The sequence below is a fragment of the Bos javanicus genome, chromosome 17, assembly GCF_032452875.1.
Source record: "Bos javanicus breed banteng chromosome 17, ARS-OSU_banteng_1.0, whole genome shotgun sequence".
Taxonomy (NCBI): Eukaryota; Metazoa; Chordata; class Mammalia; order Artiodactyla; family Bovidae; genus Bos; species Bos javanicus.
In genome coordinates, this window is record NC_083884.1 from 44,969,400 (window position 1) to 44,982,105 (window position 12,706).

General features: G+C 47.0%; 1 protein-coding gene across 5 annotated transcripts in view; it reads left to right on the plus strand.

Moving 5' to 3' along the window:
• GOLGA3 (golgin A3) overlaps positions 1 to 6,186 on the plus strand; it is a 46,854-nt gene extending 40,668 nt beyond the window's left edge. For all 5 annotated transcript variants that reach the window (XM_061384408.1, XM_061384405.1, XM_061384409.1 and 2 more), the window contains exons 21-24: positions 208 to 330; positions 1,076 to 1,240; positions 2,105 to 2,268; positions 2,849 to 6,186. In XM_061384408.1, the coding sequence (XP_061240392.1) occupies positions 208 to 330; positions 1,076 to 1,240; positions 2,105 to 2,268; positions 2,849 to 3,065 (669 nt within the window). In that variant the 3' untranslated portion in view covers positions 3,066 to 6,186. The remainder of the gene's footprint in view (positions 1 to 207; positions 331 to 1,075; positions 1,241 to 2,104; positions 2,269 to 2,848) is intronic.
• Positions 6,187 to 12,706: the final 6,520 nt, after the last annotated feature.

Below are 12,706 nucleotides of genomic sequence, written 5' to 3' on the forward strand. Positions count from 1 at the left end.
TGGGCAGCTTTCCCTCCCCAGTTAACAGGGCTTATAGAACAAGACTCTGCTTGACACATTCACTTCATTCCCTGTCTTCTTGGAAAGGGATTTTTTTTGTTTCTAAGTGTTTTAAATGATACGAAGAGGTAGCGTTACAGCAATTTTATAATGCAAGAAAGCCATTTTAAAATTCTTTGGGTCATGTGATGTTTTTTCCATCTCTAGATGGAAAATCTCAAATGGGAGGTGGATCAGAAAGAGAGAGAAATCCAGTCCTTGAAACAGCAGCTGGACTTGACCGAGCACCAGAGTAAACAGGAGTTGGATGGAATACAGCAGTCATTACAGGTACAGGTCATGTCAGGGCCCCAGCAGCACTCCCCCAGCTCTTTCCAGTATCATGCCAAGCAGTATGCTACATGCACAGCAAGAGTTTTTTATGAATTGAGTGCTCACACTAGATCGTTCATGTTTCAGAAAGCAGCCCAGGTCAGGCAGCTGAGGGACACTGAGCAGAGAGACCAGAGCCCCTGGGCCGAGCTGTGGAATTGTCCCAGGAACGAGATCTCATTAAGTCCAGTATATGAGAGTGCAATTCACCAGTGTGTGATGAGCTTCTCTGAGAAGAAGTCTATATACATATAGTCTTGACTGCTCGAGGACGGGATCAGGGTAGGGGGGCGGGGGGTGACTCTGACTGAGATTCCTACATGTGGATGGACAGCTTGAGTAATCATCAGAACTGCTTTGTCTTCTGTCTCAGGAACAGTTAAGCTTATTCTAGTAGCTGACCTTGGAATTTAAACAAGGATTGGGTTCATTGTCAACTGTGGATATGGAAATGTTACTGGTTCCTCAGCAGAAGCTCTGAAGTTTGGATGGGAACATTGAGGACAGAATTGTAACTGGATTCTCTGCAGTGTAGACTCCTAGAGAGGAATGTTGGTGAGAGGGGAGCGTCACATGAAAGCTTTAGTGTACAAAGCCAGGCTAGTAGCCCCAGCCCCTTAGAATTGTGACATACAAACTAAGATTTGTGCAGTGTGCTTAAGATCTTTCAGTTTTTGAAAATCTATGACTACACTTTCTTTAGAATATTAAATCTGAGCTGGAGATGGTGCGGGAAGACCTGTCCATGACCCAGAAAGATAAATTTATGCTTCAAGCTAAAGTGTCGGAACTGAAGAACAACATGAAGACACTGCTCCAGCAAAACCAGCAGCTCAAGCTGGACCTGCGGCGGGGAGCAGCCAAGACGGTATGAGGCCGCCCGGGCCATCAGCAGGCCGTTGTAGATGTGTTGGCGGATGGTCGGCAGGCATTCAGTCATAAAGTTACATTTAACCAATGTTGGGCAACAGCCATGTGAGATGATGATGGCATATTCTTTTTGGACCACCGGCCAAATCTTTTTAATTTAGTGCTTTTTCTAACAGAACGTTGGCCTCTTTCTATGAATTCAGATGCCATTTTATTGTAATATGCTTTACAAACAAAATGAGGGCATGGTTTGCTTGTGTTAACAAGAGTCCCTGGCCTTCTAGGTGAGCCCAGCTGGGACACACAGCTGCCAGAATAGGCTCGGGGGCCCAGGAACCCCTGAAACTGCTGTCATGAGCTCTTTCAGATTATCTGTTTACCCACAGTTTGTTTCTCTCCTCAGCCTATGTAAATACTTTGCTGGTGCAAAGAACTTACTCAAATTCAGAGGTTTATTTAGCATGGTTTGGTTATCTATGGAAAAAGTTGGAAGTCCAAGGAAGGGGAGTCTTACGAGTTGGAAAATTGACTTAATTTCTCAGGGAAACTCAGAGTCAAGGCCTTGGTCTCTCTGGAAAGCCCCACCTGTGAGCTGTCATTAGGGGGCCTCCAGTCGGGTCCATGCCCCTGAAGAGCCAGGACTATAGTATTTGTTACGTGGTTAGGAAGAAGATTTTCTATTTAGCAGACATTTCCTGAACCCCTGAGGCTTCCAGCTCTGCAGAGTGGGAGTTGCCTCCCCAGAAACCTTTGGGGAGCTGAGGAGGTGCCTCCAGAAGCACATGTGATGGCAGGGACCCTTGGGGAAGGGGTCGGGGGTAGGCCTCCAAGTGGGAAACTAGCTGTGTGCTTTGAAAAACAGAGAAAGGAGCCAAAAGGAGAAGCCAGCTCTTCCAGCCCCGTGACACCGGTGAAGATCCCTGACTGCCCCGTCCCGGCCTCGCTGCTGGAGGAACTGCTGCGGCCCCCTCCCGCCGTGAGCAAGGAACCCCTCAAGAACCTCAACAGCTGCCTCCAGCAGCTCAAGTACGAACCACACTGGGCTCCACGGCTTAGTCTTTACAGATAAATTGCTTGTTTAACTTGGAAGAATCTTTCCTGTTACAGCACCCCACGTCCAGCAGAGGCTGAGCAGCTCTGGGGGTGGAGGGTGGGAGGGGAACATGGGGTCCCATGCCTCTCCCTTTGTCTCTAAGGTGGGAGCTGTCCTGAGCTAAATGACCCTCAGTGGCCAAGCAACAGGAGGCCTGTGTCTGGAGGGTGTGGGCAGGTATCATTTTTGACCCTGAAGAAGCCAGGAAGGACAGATTCAGCTCTGTCTTCCCCACATTCTCCTCAAGCAGCAGTCAGCGTGTGCAGAGCTGCCTGGCTTGTGGGCCTCTGTGGGTGGAGGAAAATGCCCAGAGTCCCTTTTGTTCTGTGACCCAATTAGTTTGCTGGTCCCAGTAGAGAAGTTCAGTGGGTCCTGTGAGTGTGAGCACCTGCTGTCCAGTTGAGGCTCGTCAGGGCCGAGTCCCAGGTGATGGGCTGTCTCTAGGGGAGCAGCGGCGCCCTCCCTGGCTCTCCTTTGACTGCGTCCCTTCCTCTCCCTCCCCTGTCTCCGCAGGCAGGAGATGGACAGCCTGCAGCGCCAGATGGAGGCACACGCAGTCACTGTGCATGAGTCGCTGTCCTCGTGGACTCAGGGGGACCCTGCCAGCCCCTCACCACCGGGAGATCACGCCAACCCTAGAGGAGACACAGAGCGGCATGGTCAGGGCAGGGCCTCGCAAGAAGGGCTTGGAACAGTGACCACCGAGCATCCCCACCCCGAGTGTTTGTAACTACCCCAAGGAATGTTCTCTCATCAATGTTATTTATTTGACTGTGTGCTCTATGTTTTTCTAAGAGGTGAAATTTAAGTTTTGCGTTTGCCTTTACAAGGAGTAAAATAACAAAACAGGAGCCAAGGATTGAGAAATAATCATTTGCAGATCACAACCAGCTTTTCCCATGAAGTGACCAAATCTTAAAAACCTAATTTAGGTCTCAGTGAGACGTTTTTGGATGTGTCTGAAGCATATGTGTAGAGGAGGTATCTTAGGCATGACCATAGACGCTGCTCTCGGACGGTTGCTGGTAGAGATGTTGCACAGCTGAGTCCGGTTTCTCACTTTCCTGCCTGATTCAGTAAGAGTTTTACTACCCTGCAGGAGTGAGGCTTCATTTGCACCTTTGGTTTTTATTTTATTTTATTTTGATTTCAATAGCCATCTCTCCATAGGATATGTATATAAATACTGAAAATCATAATCTAAACTTTAAAAAGTATATCCTTATATTATTTAAGAATGACCCGAATTGTCTTTTTATTGATTGCCTTTTGAAAATCTGCTGTTAGGAAATAATGTACATGTAGAATTTAGGAATGTCAAAAAACTATATTTTAAGAAATTTATTCACCTCCCAAAGCCAAATATTCTTAGACAGAAGTTCTTTGTTATTTTAGTTTCACTCTATTTTGAGGGTCTTTCCTTGTCATGAGTGCACAACGCCCACCTGTTCGAGCCCTGGTCCTGCATGGCCTCACTCACCCCAGCTAACCCCTGGGCAGGCCTGATGACCACCAGGATGCCACACAGACGCTACAGTCAGCAGGCGCTGACCTGACGCGTGAGGTGTGGGGAGGGGCTTCAGGAGAAGAGAGGAGGGGCGGTGAGGAGAATAAGGAGGGCTGCCTGCAGGCTCCCAACCTGGGAGCAAGGCTTCCCCAGGCCTTCCACTTTACCTTTGTGTGGAAGTGTCCATCAGCACTTGTGTGGTCATCACAAGATTTGCCGGCCTGTGTGTGTGACAGCCTTCAGAAGGGCCTTCCCCTCTCATCTGGAGAGCAGCAAGGTTTCTGAAAGGGGCAGGTCAGCACAAGACGGTCTCTGGAGCCTCCCATGTGGGACGCCTTACTGGAAACGAGACACCCCAAGTGTGTGAGGTCCCACCTAGAATGACTGAGACTCGAGGTTTGAAAGTCTGTTGCTAGTTTGCTAAGATGATGTCAAATAATGTTTATTGTTCCAAGTTGAGAGAGAGAGAGAATGGGTCTGTGTGCCCCCCGTGCAGGGCGGCTGGTCTGAAGATGAAGTCTGCGGTGTTACTGATCAGGCCAGACACGCTCGTGTCACCTCATCACCTGGGTCTCTTGTGGAGAAAACAGCGTGGTGTTTTTAAGCTGCTTGCATTCTCTCACGATATGCTGTTAGAAGGTTAACCAGTAAGGTTAAAAGAGCACTAACCAGAAAGATGTTTAGCGTTTTTAAAAGTTCTCCAGCAAGTATTGGAACTTCTAAAATACGTATATCATTTGTACAGGGTTATTCTTGGAAACTATACTTGAACCTTCATTATAAACATATTCTACTTTTCCTTCTAAGTTTGAAATCATCTTTGACAAAACTGTTTTTGTACCATTGGAAAAGAAAAATGGTAATTTACATTCTTATTTATTTTGGCTGCATTATCCTTTAATTTTAGAGCCAAGAAGTCACTTAGCCTCACTTTGTAGCTGCTTTCTCGCTCCTTGCTAAGGTCTTCTGGGAAATCACCGTGCATCTTCTTCCTTAGGAAATGATGAGCGAATCTTGAGTGTGTCCATCAAGAGAAAGCCAGTCTCTGTTTTTCACCCCTTTTCCTTTGTGGAGTCACCCTCTGTTTCAGCAGCAGCACCTCCTTGGGGCTCCTGCCAACCTCTTGTGCCAGCCTTGTCCGTAGTTCTGTGCCAGCCTGGCCTGCCTCTGGCCCAAGTGCTCTGGCTGCCCCCCGCCCCCTGCCCTTTCCTGTGTGTGCCCCTTGTGCCGTCATGTCTGGCCTGCAGTTCCTAATCTGGGGCCCTTGTGTCCAGGCTTCCTTAACAGATCATCCTGAAGGAGGAAGTTGGACTGAAGTCATCTGCTCTTGGTTTGTTAAGGCTTTTTTTTCCCTCTGAGGGACTTTACTGGCACTCCTGCCTCCCAGCATTAGAAATATTCTTCTTCCGTGGGCAGAAGTGGGAATTAGGAATTTCCTCATGGAAAACAACAGTCAACTCTGGAGTACTTGTAGAAACACGTTCGTCGTCACGTTGCATTTGTGTATGTTATTAATCCTGTACCTCGTGTCCTCATTGGAGGGCGTGTCAGCTTGGACACTTCACGATATCATGACTTGATTTTCTTATGTTCCAAAAATAACTTCCTGCGAGGTGGTTATCATTGATTTTTCCACGGTACCCATCACATAGATGCCACGGATTTACATGCCTTCGTTCTACTATTCAGGAGGTGTAACAGGCATTGTTTTTGATAGGATGTGAAACTGGTTCATTCTCTGGCCTGGGGTCCAGGTACCAAGATGGGCCTTGAAGAAGACAGCCCGTGGAAGGCTGTGTTAGGAAGATTCTCATTAAACTCTTCCTCAGTTTAAAGACTTTCTTGGTCTTAAGGATACTGCTAAAGCCATGGGCCTGCAGAGTCATCAGGACATATATTCCTATGAGCATTTTTTTAACAAAAATTAAATGTCATGTAAAGACTGCTAGTAGTGAAAGGGACCAGCAGATCTGAAAGACAGATGTCCCGGAGCCTCCCTAAGAGCCCATGACATGCATAGTGCGGGGGCGTGTGAGATGCTCTGAGCCTTACTCAAGTCACTCACTCCCATGCCAGGTGATTCTCAGCGTATGGTGGTCTCAGGTTACGATAGGATCCTTGAGGGTCATGTTTTAGAGGATCTAGAAAACTCGGTGGTGTTAAGTTATTCATGTCTATTAAAAATTTCCTCATTAAAAGGGAGTCCTCAGGTTGGGGCTGTTCAGGGGAAAGGTGTCACCATGCACAAGAAATTGTAACTTTAAAAAGCATGTTGATTTTTTTATAAATTTAAGTATGCTTGGGAATTCCTTGAATTTTGTGCAATAAACTATTTTTTGTTAAAGATTTTTATATTTCATTGGGGGTGGCTTCATTTTCAGCTATATATTTTGTCATATCTGGGAGTAACTTTTACCTCATGTTAACCAACTCTGTTCAAACACTTAAAAGAATTTTATTCTGCCAAAGCTTCAGATGGCTGTGAAATCTGGCTTCTTGTGACTGCTTTTGACCAAGCAGAAGAGCAGCACCTGGCCTGTATCTCTTCCTTCTTTTTGTAGCTTCACTCATCGCCATGTGCTAGTGATGATAGAGGTAGGACGCGTTCACAGAGGAACGCTCCTTCACAGGGGAGACACTTCTGAGTAAACCGCTCCTGAGGCTGCGGATGCGCCACACACGTGCTTCCTGGCCTGGAGTGTTGCCCAGCCCCGGCCTCCACTGACCATCCCTTGCCCACGGCAGTCTCAGCTTTGTGGCTCCCCAGTCTCACCCGTCTTTTTCATTCACACTTTCTTTTCAATCAATGAGAGTAAACCGGATGTAGATTCTTCATTTAAATGTTATCATTCTTCAGTTAAATGTTATAACCAGCATGGTAAAAAATGTACAGAAAATGAGAAGTTAATCAGTGATCACAGAATTTTATTTTGTGATGGGACAGATCCATGTTTTATTGTGCTTCTGCCTCATTAGCGTCTATAAGCAATTTAGGGTCAGGCATTCCGTGTACCACCCAGACCTAAATGAAACTGCTCTGACTGCCTCCTTTTGTGATCTTAACTTCCTGAAACATTACGATGCAAATTCTCATCTCTACAATCAGTAGTCATGAAGGGGGTGATCATAGGTATTAACTTTTTCCTTTTTCTGTAAAGCTGGTACACATTTGCAGGCGCCAGACAAATGAGTTGATGGATGTATTTTTAAGCTGTATCTCCTTCATCACATAGAAGTTCTCTGCTGTACCCTCCTAACAGTCGTACAGTGGGTATTACAGGAGTGGTCCAAGTGAACATTTATGGGCAGCTGCTTCGTGGCTCCAAGGGGGCTGGAGTACTGGCAGAAACACATGCTGAGTGCGGTGCCAAGGATGTGGCTCTGAGTCCTCCAGATCACGCAGGCTCCCCTGTCGTTGTGCAGACTAGGTGGGGAGTAGAGAAAGGATTACTGATGCCATGGTGCCCAGTGTGGTGGATAAGCATGATAGCTGTTGGAAGAGTCTCCAAGCCTTCCCCATAGATGAGGCGGAATTCTTAGCCATCAGCAGCGGCCCATACCAGAAGCAGCATTTATTGGAATTCTGCTTGCCTTTATGCCTGTTTCACTTTAGCAAAGAATGTTGCAGCTTCTGGTAAAAAAGAATTTTCTTTAGCAGTGCCTTTTTCCTGGAAACAGGGGAGGTGTTAAACTGTGTTGCTGATCCTTTTGTCTGCCTATTGGGGGAGGGGCAGCACTCCTATGCCAGGCCCCTTCTCTCATCCCAGTCCATCTGTGTGCTGAGTGGGTGCCTCCAGGAGCTCAGAGCAGCTTCTGCCCCAAGCAGCATGCTTCTGGGCTGGGTTGGAATTGGAAACGTGTGGATCACTGTGGCATCTGGAGGTGGAAGCACCTAGAAGTTCTCATCAACTCAGCCTTCCTTCACCTGGTCTGGGAATTGCTGGAGGAAGTGACCCACGGGGTTCTTACACATAATCTCCAGGTCAGAACATGACACAGGAACATTTCTGGGCTCGTGAGTTCTCACAGGAACTTCATTTTGTTTGTGAGCTTTCAGTGTGCATTTCTAAATACCTGATAAGACATTTCAAAGTGATTTTCCTATACTTGAGCCTTGGTGTATTGAAAGCCAAAGGGCTCGCCTTCATCCAGAAAACAGCCCCTTCCCTTGACTGACTGACTGACTGACAGTGATAGAGTCCCCCTGGCCTCCTAACCCTCAGGGTCTCCTCGCTGGTCTGGCCCAGCCCACAGCTCCTTCACAGCCCAGGTCTCTGCTTCATACCCCCTTCCTTCTCCGCATCAGCTTGGAACCTGGCTTAGCTATAGACCCAGTCCTGTGATGGTGTCCAGGCCTTCAGAGGCATCCTCCTTGCTCTGCTGCCCGGAACACATGCTTGCTAGCCCTGCATGTGTAAGTTCTATACACATGACCCTGATTGGCCTCTCTCGCTTCTCAGTGGAGCTTTGACCGGACTCCAGAGCCCTCACCAGTGCTGTTCTCCTCTGCCTCCCTAGACACACGCGCACGGCAAGGTGGCAGTCTCAGCTACCCGAGCCAGAGAGACAGTGCACAACACTGGCCACCTGCTGTAAATCTTTTCCCAAGGTCACAGCCTCGTCCTCGGGTGGTACTCCCAGTCAGCATGAACACCTGAGTGATGGTACCAGCAGCTGACCCACAATGGGTGGCAGGTGGCAGCAACAGTAAACCTGTTCTGTCAAGCCCCTGGAGACTGGGGGTGACCTGTTAATGCGACATGACCCAGCCTGTCCTGGCTAGTCCGAGTGCCCACAACAGGCCAGAGTGCCCTGGGCCTTGCTTGGACAACTCGCCCACTCCCCTTGTAGCGAACTGCCGCTGCCTTGCCTTTTTGATCAGTAACCACGTGTCAGGCTGGGCAGTCACACACTTCCCAGAGCTATTCAAAACCAGCTCTGCAGGAGGAAGAAGCCTGATGCCTAGCGTCTGATGAGGTGTGATCACCCCACTGGGACAGATGGGACACAACCACTGGGAAGTCACTGGAGCTGGGAAGGGTTGTGGGCGGTCACATATAGGAGACTGGAACACCAGGCTGTCCCCTCGTGATGTGACAGGTAAGCAGAAAATAGACCTGGGTCAACTTTTGTTGAGGGCTTACCTGGGGGTTCCCTGGGGGGTCAGTGGTAAAGAGTCCACTTGCCAATGCAGGAGGCACAGGTTTGATCTCTGGTCCAGGTCCTACGTGCTATGTAACAACTAAGCCCTTGCACCACAACTTTTGAGCCTGTGCTCTTAGAGCCCAGGAACTGCAACCACTGAGGCCATGCACTGCAACTCCTAAGGCCCAAGTGCCTAGAGCCCGTGCTCACAAGAGAAGCCACCGCAATGAGAAGCCCGAGCACCACAACTACAGAGTAGCCCCTGCTCACCACAACTAGAGAAAAGTCCACGCAGCAACAAACACCCAGCACTGCCAAAAACAAATTAATCTTTTTTAAAAAAGAAAAAATGGAGGTAGGGATCAGGGTAGGAGACAAACTGCAATCATGAATTAGATTAAACCAGCTCCTCTCCCAAAAGACCAAGTCTCTTAAACTTAATTTTCTCTTCATTTGTAGAAATCCACTTCTACCTACAGGGATTTACATCTCAAATTCATTTCTACCTCAAAGGTGAATAGTGGCCAATACAGTGTTGGCTTCTTTTAACAGTGGAATTGTGTACCACCACCACCACCCCCACACCATCCCAGTCTCGTTTAATGGACCGTAGACTGCATTAGATGGCCGTTAGGAGGATCCAGCCGTAATAGGATTCCTATTGTTAGCTGGATTCCACAGAAAATCCTGGTATTAAGATACTTGTTAGGCTGGTAAAGCTGCTATGAGACCCTGAAATTTAGTGGCTTAAATGAGTGAAGTTTCTCTTTTCATGAAACAGCCCAAGCAGTCAAACAGCTGGAGCAGTAAAACAGAACTGATAAGGGCAGCTTCTGGTGCCTTCTAACCTCCAGCCCCACCTGTGGTCTAGGATAGCTGCTCCAGGTCCCACTTCCTGTCTTCATTTCCTAGAAGGAAGGCATATTGCATACCCTCATCCAAGGGTACCGCTCCCTAGCAGTGTACACTGTCTGCTGCCTCCACTTAGTCACTGGGCCACAGGAAGTATGTTTAGCTGGACAACAGTGTGTCCAGCTCCAGCAGGGACTTCTGTTATTAAGAGAATGGATGCTACTGGCAACAGCCTCTATCACTATACACCATCTCTCAAATCAGTCCTCTCCGCTCTGAATCACTGGAATTTATGATTACTATAATAAAATCCCTCACAAAGGAGGCTGATACTGCTACCGCTTGTGTGCGTGCTCGGCTGCTCTGTCATGTCCAACTCTTTTTGAATCCATGGACTGGGTCTTCTGTCCATGGAAGAGCCATGTCTGGAGTGGGTTGCCAATTCCTTCTCCAGGGGATAATCCCTACCCAGGGTTCAAACCCTTGCTCTCACGTCTCCTGCATTGCAGGTAGATTCTTTACCATTGGGGAAGCCCTTAAAGTCATGTATATAACTTTTATAATTTTTAAAAAGTATGATAGAAGTGGTAGTAACAGCTAGTGTTTATAAAGTCTTGCACTATAGCAAGAGCCTGGCACTTCTTAATACTTATCTCTGAGACAGTGCAATTATCATTCTATTTTATCCCCGGAAAAAAAAAAAAAAACACAACACAGGGAAATTAAAGAATTCACCTAAAGTTACATGGCAGGCAGGGGTGATCTGACCCAGTGCTTGGAGTTCTCATCACTGAACAAAGTCACAGACTCAGAAACGTCAAGTCTGAGGAGAGGCTGGGGATAGAGATCCATCCTCAGGTACTTAGAAATTAAAGAGAATATAAGGTAAGATCTCATCTAACACAGTGCTCTTTATCCCATTTCAAATATGGTTATTTTAGTGGCTGCACCCTGTGGCATGTGGAATCCTAGTTCCCTTACCAGGGATCAAACCAGCACCCTGCAGTAGAAGCCCAGAGTCTTAAGTATTGAACCACCAGGGAAGCCCCTATTCCTTTTTAAATGTAGACAAAATATACGCTAGAATAGGCACAGATTTTAAGTGTATATTTTGGTGAGTTTTGACAAATGTCAATCAAATGTGTACTGGTATTCCTGTCAACGCAAGTAAGATGCAGAGCACTTCACACAGTGGAAGTCCCTCACGTCCGTCCCAGCTCACCACCCCACTCAGAGGCAACCCCTGGTCCAATTTCTATCACCAGAAACTTTGCCTTGAGCTTGAGCCTCTTATAAATGGAATTGTGCAGTATTGTTTTTGTGTGGCATTCTTAGCAGTGTTTTGATTCAGCCACCTTGTAGCTAATAATAAACCTCTGTGCAGGATTATCATATGACGATTCTCAATTTGTTTATCCGTTCTTCTGGGGTTTACCCAAACAGCCGGGTGTTTCTTGCTTGGCTATTCTGAATAAAGCTGCTGTGAACATTCTGAGAACTTTCATTTTTCACACCCAGGGCCGCACTGCTGAACCACAGGGAGGCATACATTTAACTTCACTAGAAACTGCTTCGTGATTTTCAAAGTGGTTGATTCATTTTACACTCGTACCAGCAGTGTATGAGAATTCTAAAAAGGCCCCACATCCTCACCAACATTTGATACTGTCAGTCTTCTAATTTTAACCATTCCTGGTGGGTGGAAAGCAGTATCATTGTGGGTTTAATCTGGACTTCACCCATTCTCAAATTCACTGACTCTTCAATTGTTGTGCTCAATTGACTGTTAGTACTGTCCAATTAATTATTTTAACCAAGGAAGTCAATTTTATTTCTTTAGGTTTTTTTAATTTAAAAAGTAAATGTATAAATTACAGTCAAATTCGCCTTTTTATTGTACATGCCTGAGAGTTTTGACAAGCATAGTTGTGTGACCCCACCACTATTAAGACAGATGCTTCCACCAGTTGCTAAAATTGCCTAAGCCACTGTATAGTCAGCCCCTCCCCTGCCTGCAGCTACCACTCCCCTGCCTGTCCATCTGCGTGGAAGTCCAGTGAATGGGGTCACATGGTCACCTTAGGTACAGCTGTTCATCTGTGTCTGGGAAGCTGTGGGTGTCTCCAGGGATAGGATGGTGAGAAAGTAACCTACACTGGCTAAGAAAGTAACCCAAGTCAGATAAGCCAGACAAGCCAAATGCAGACATGAGTCTGCTGCCAAGTTAAGAGGAGTTGTTGCAGAGAAGAACCAATTCTGACTCCATGCTGGAACTGTTTCTTTGACTCACTTTTCGCTGCTGTTATTATCATACATAAATGGCACACCTCAAAGGACCCTGCTCCTCTGCCTGTTAAAGTGGGTTTGTTCAGCTCATAGATAATCTGACCCTGCCCACCTGTGCATGGCTGCAAGGGAGAAGAGATTAACACATCCCTTCCAAAGACTGGCCTTTTCCAGAGATGTTTTGCAAGACTGATGGCCCTTTTTACTACCTCATTACCTCTCCCTCTCTATTCTGCCTTTTGACTTTAGTTCCTCATTAATTCTCTCTCTCTGCCTATATGAAAAAAACATGCCATCCAGACTCCGACAAGATGGTTACTTTGAGCCTTTAGTCGGCCATCTTCTCAGTCAGACAGCTCTCCAAATTAATTATTCCTTGCCACTACACCTCCTCTCTTGGACTCATCGGGCCTGCCTTGCGCGAGCAGAGCAAGCTTCAGCTCGGTAACAGAGTCATGCTGCAGCTGGAAAGTGCACGGAGAAACTTGTCTCCTAGAATCACGAGCTGTCAGAAACCTTGTTTGAAAGTATGTCCGTAAGAAAAATACCAAGAGCTAGCCTGTAGGAATTTGGTCGCTTTG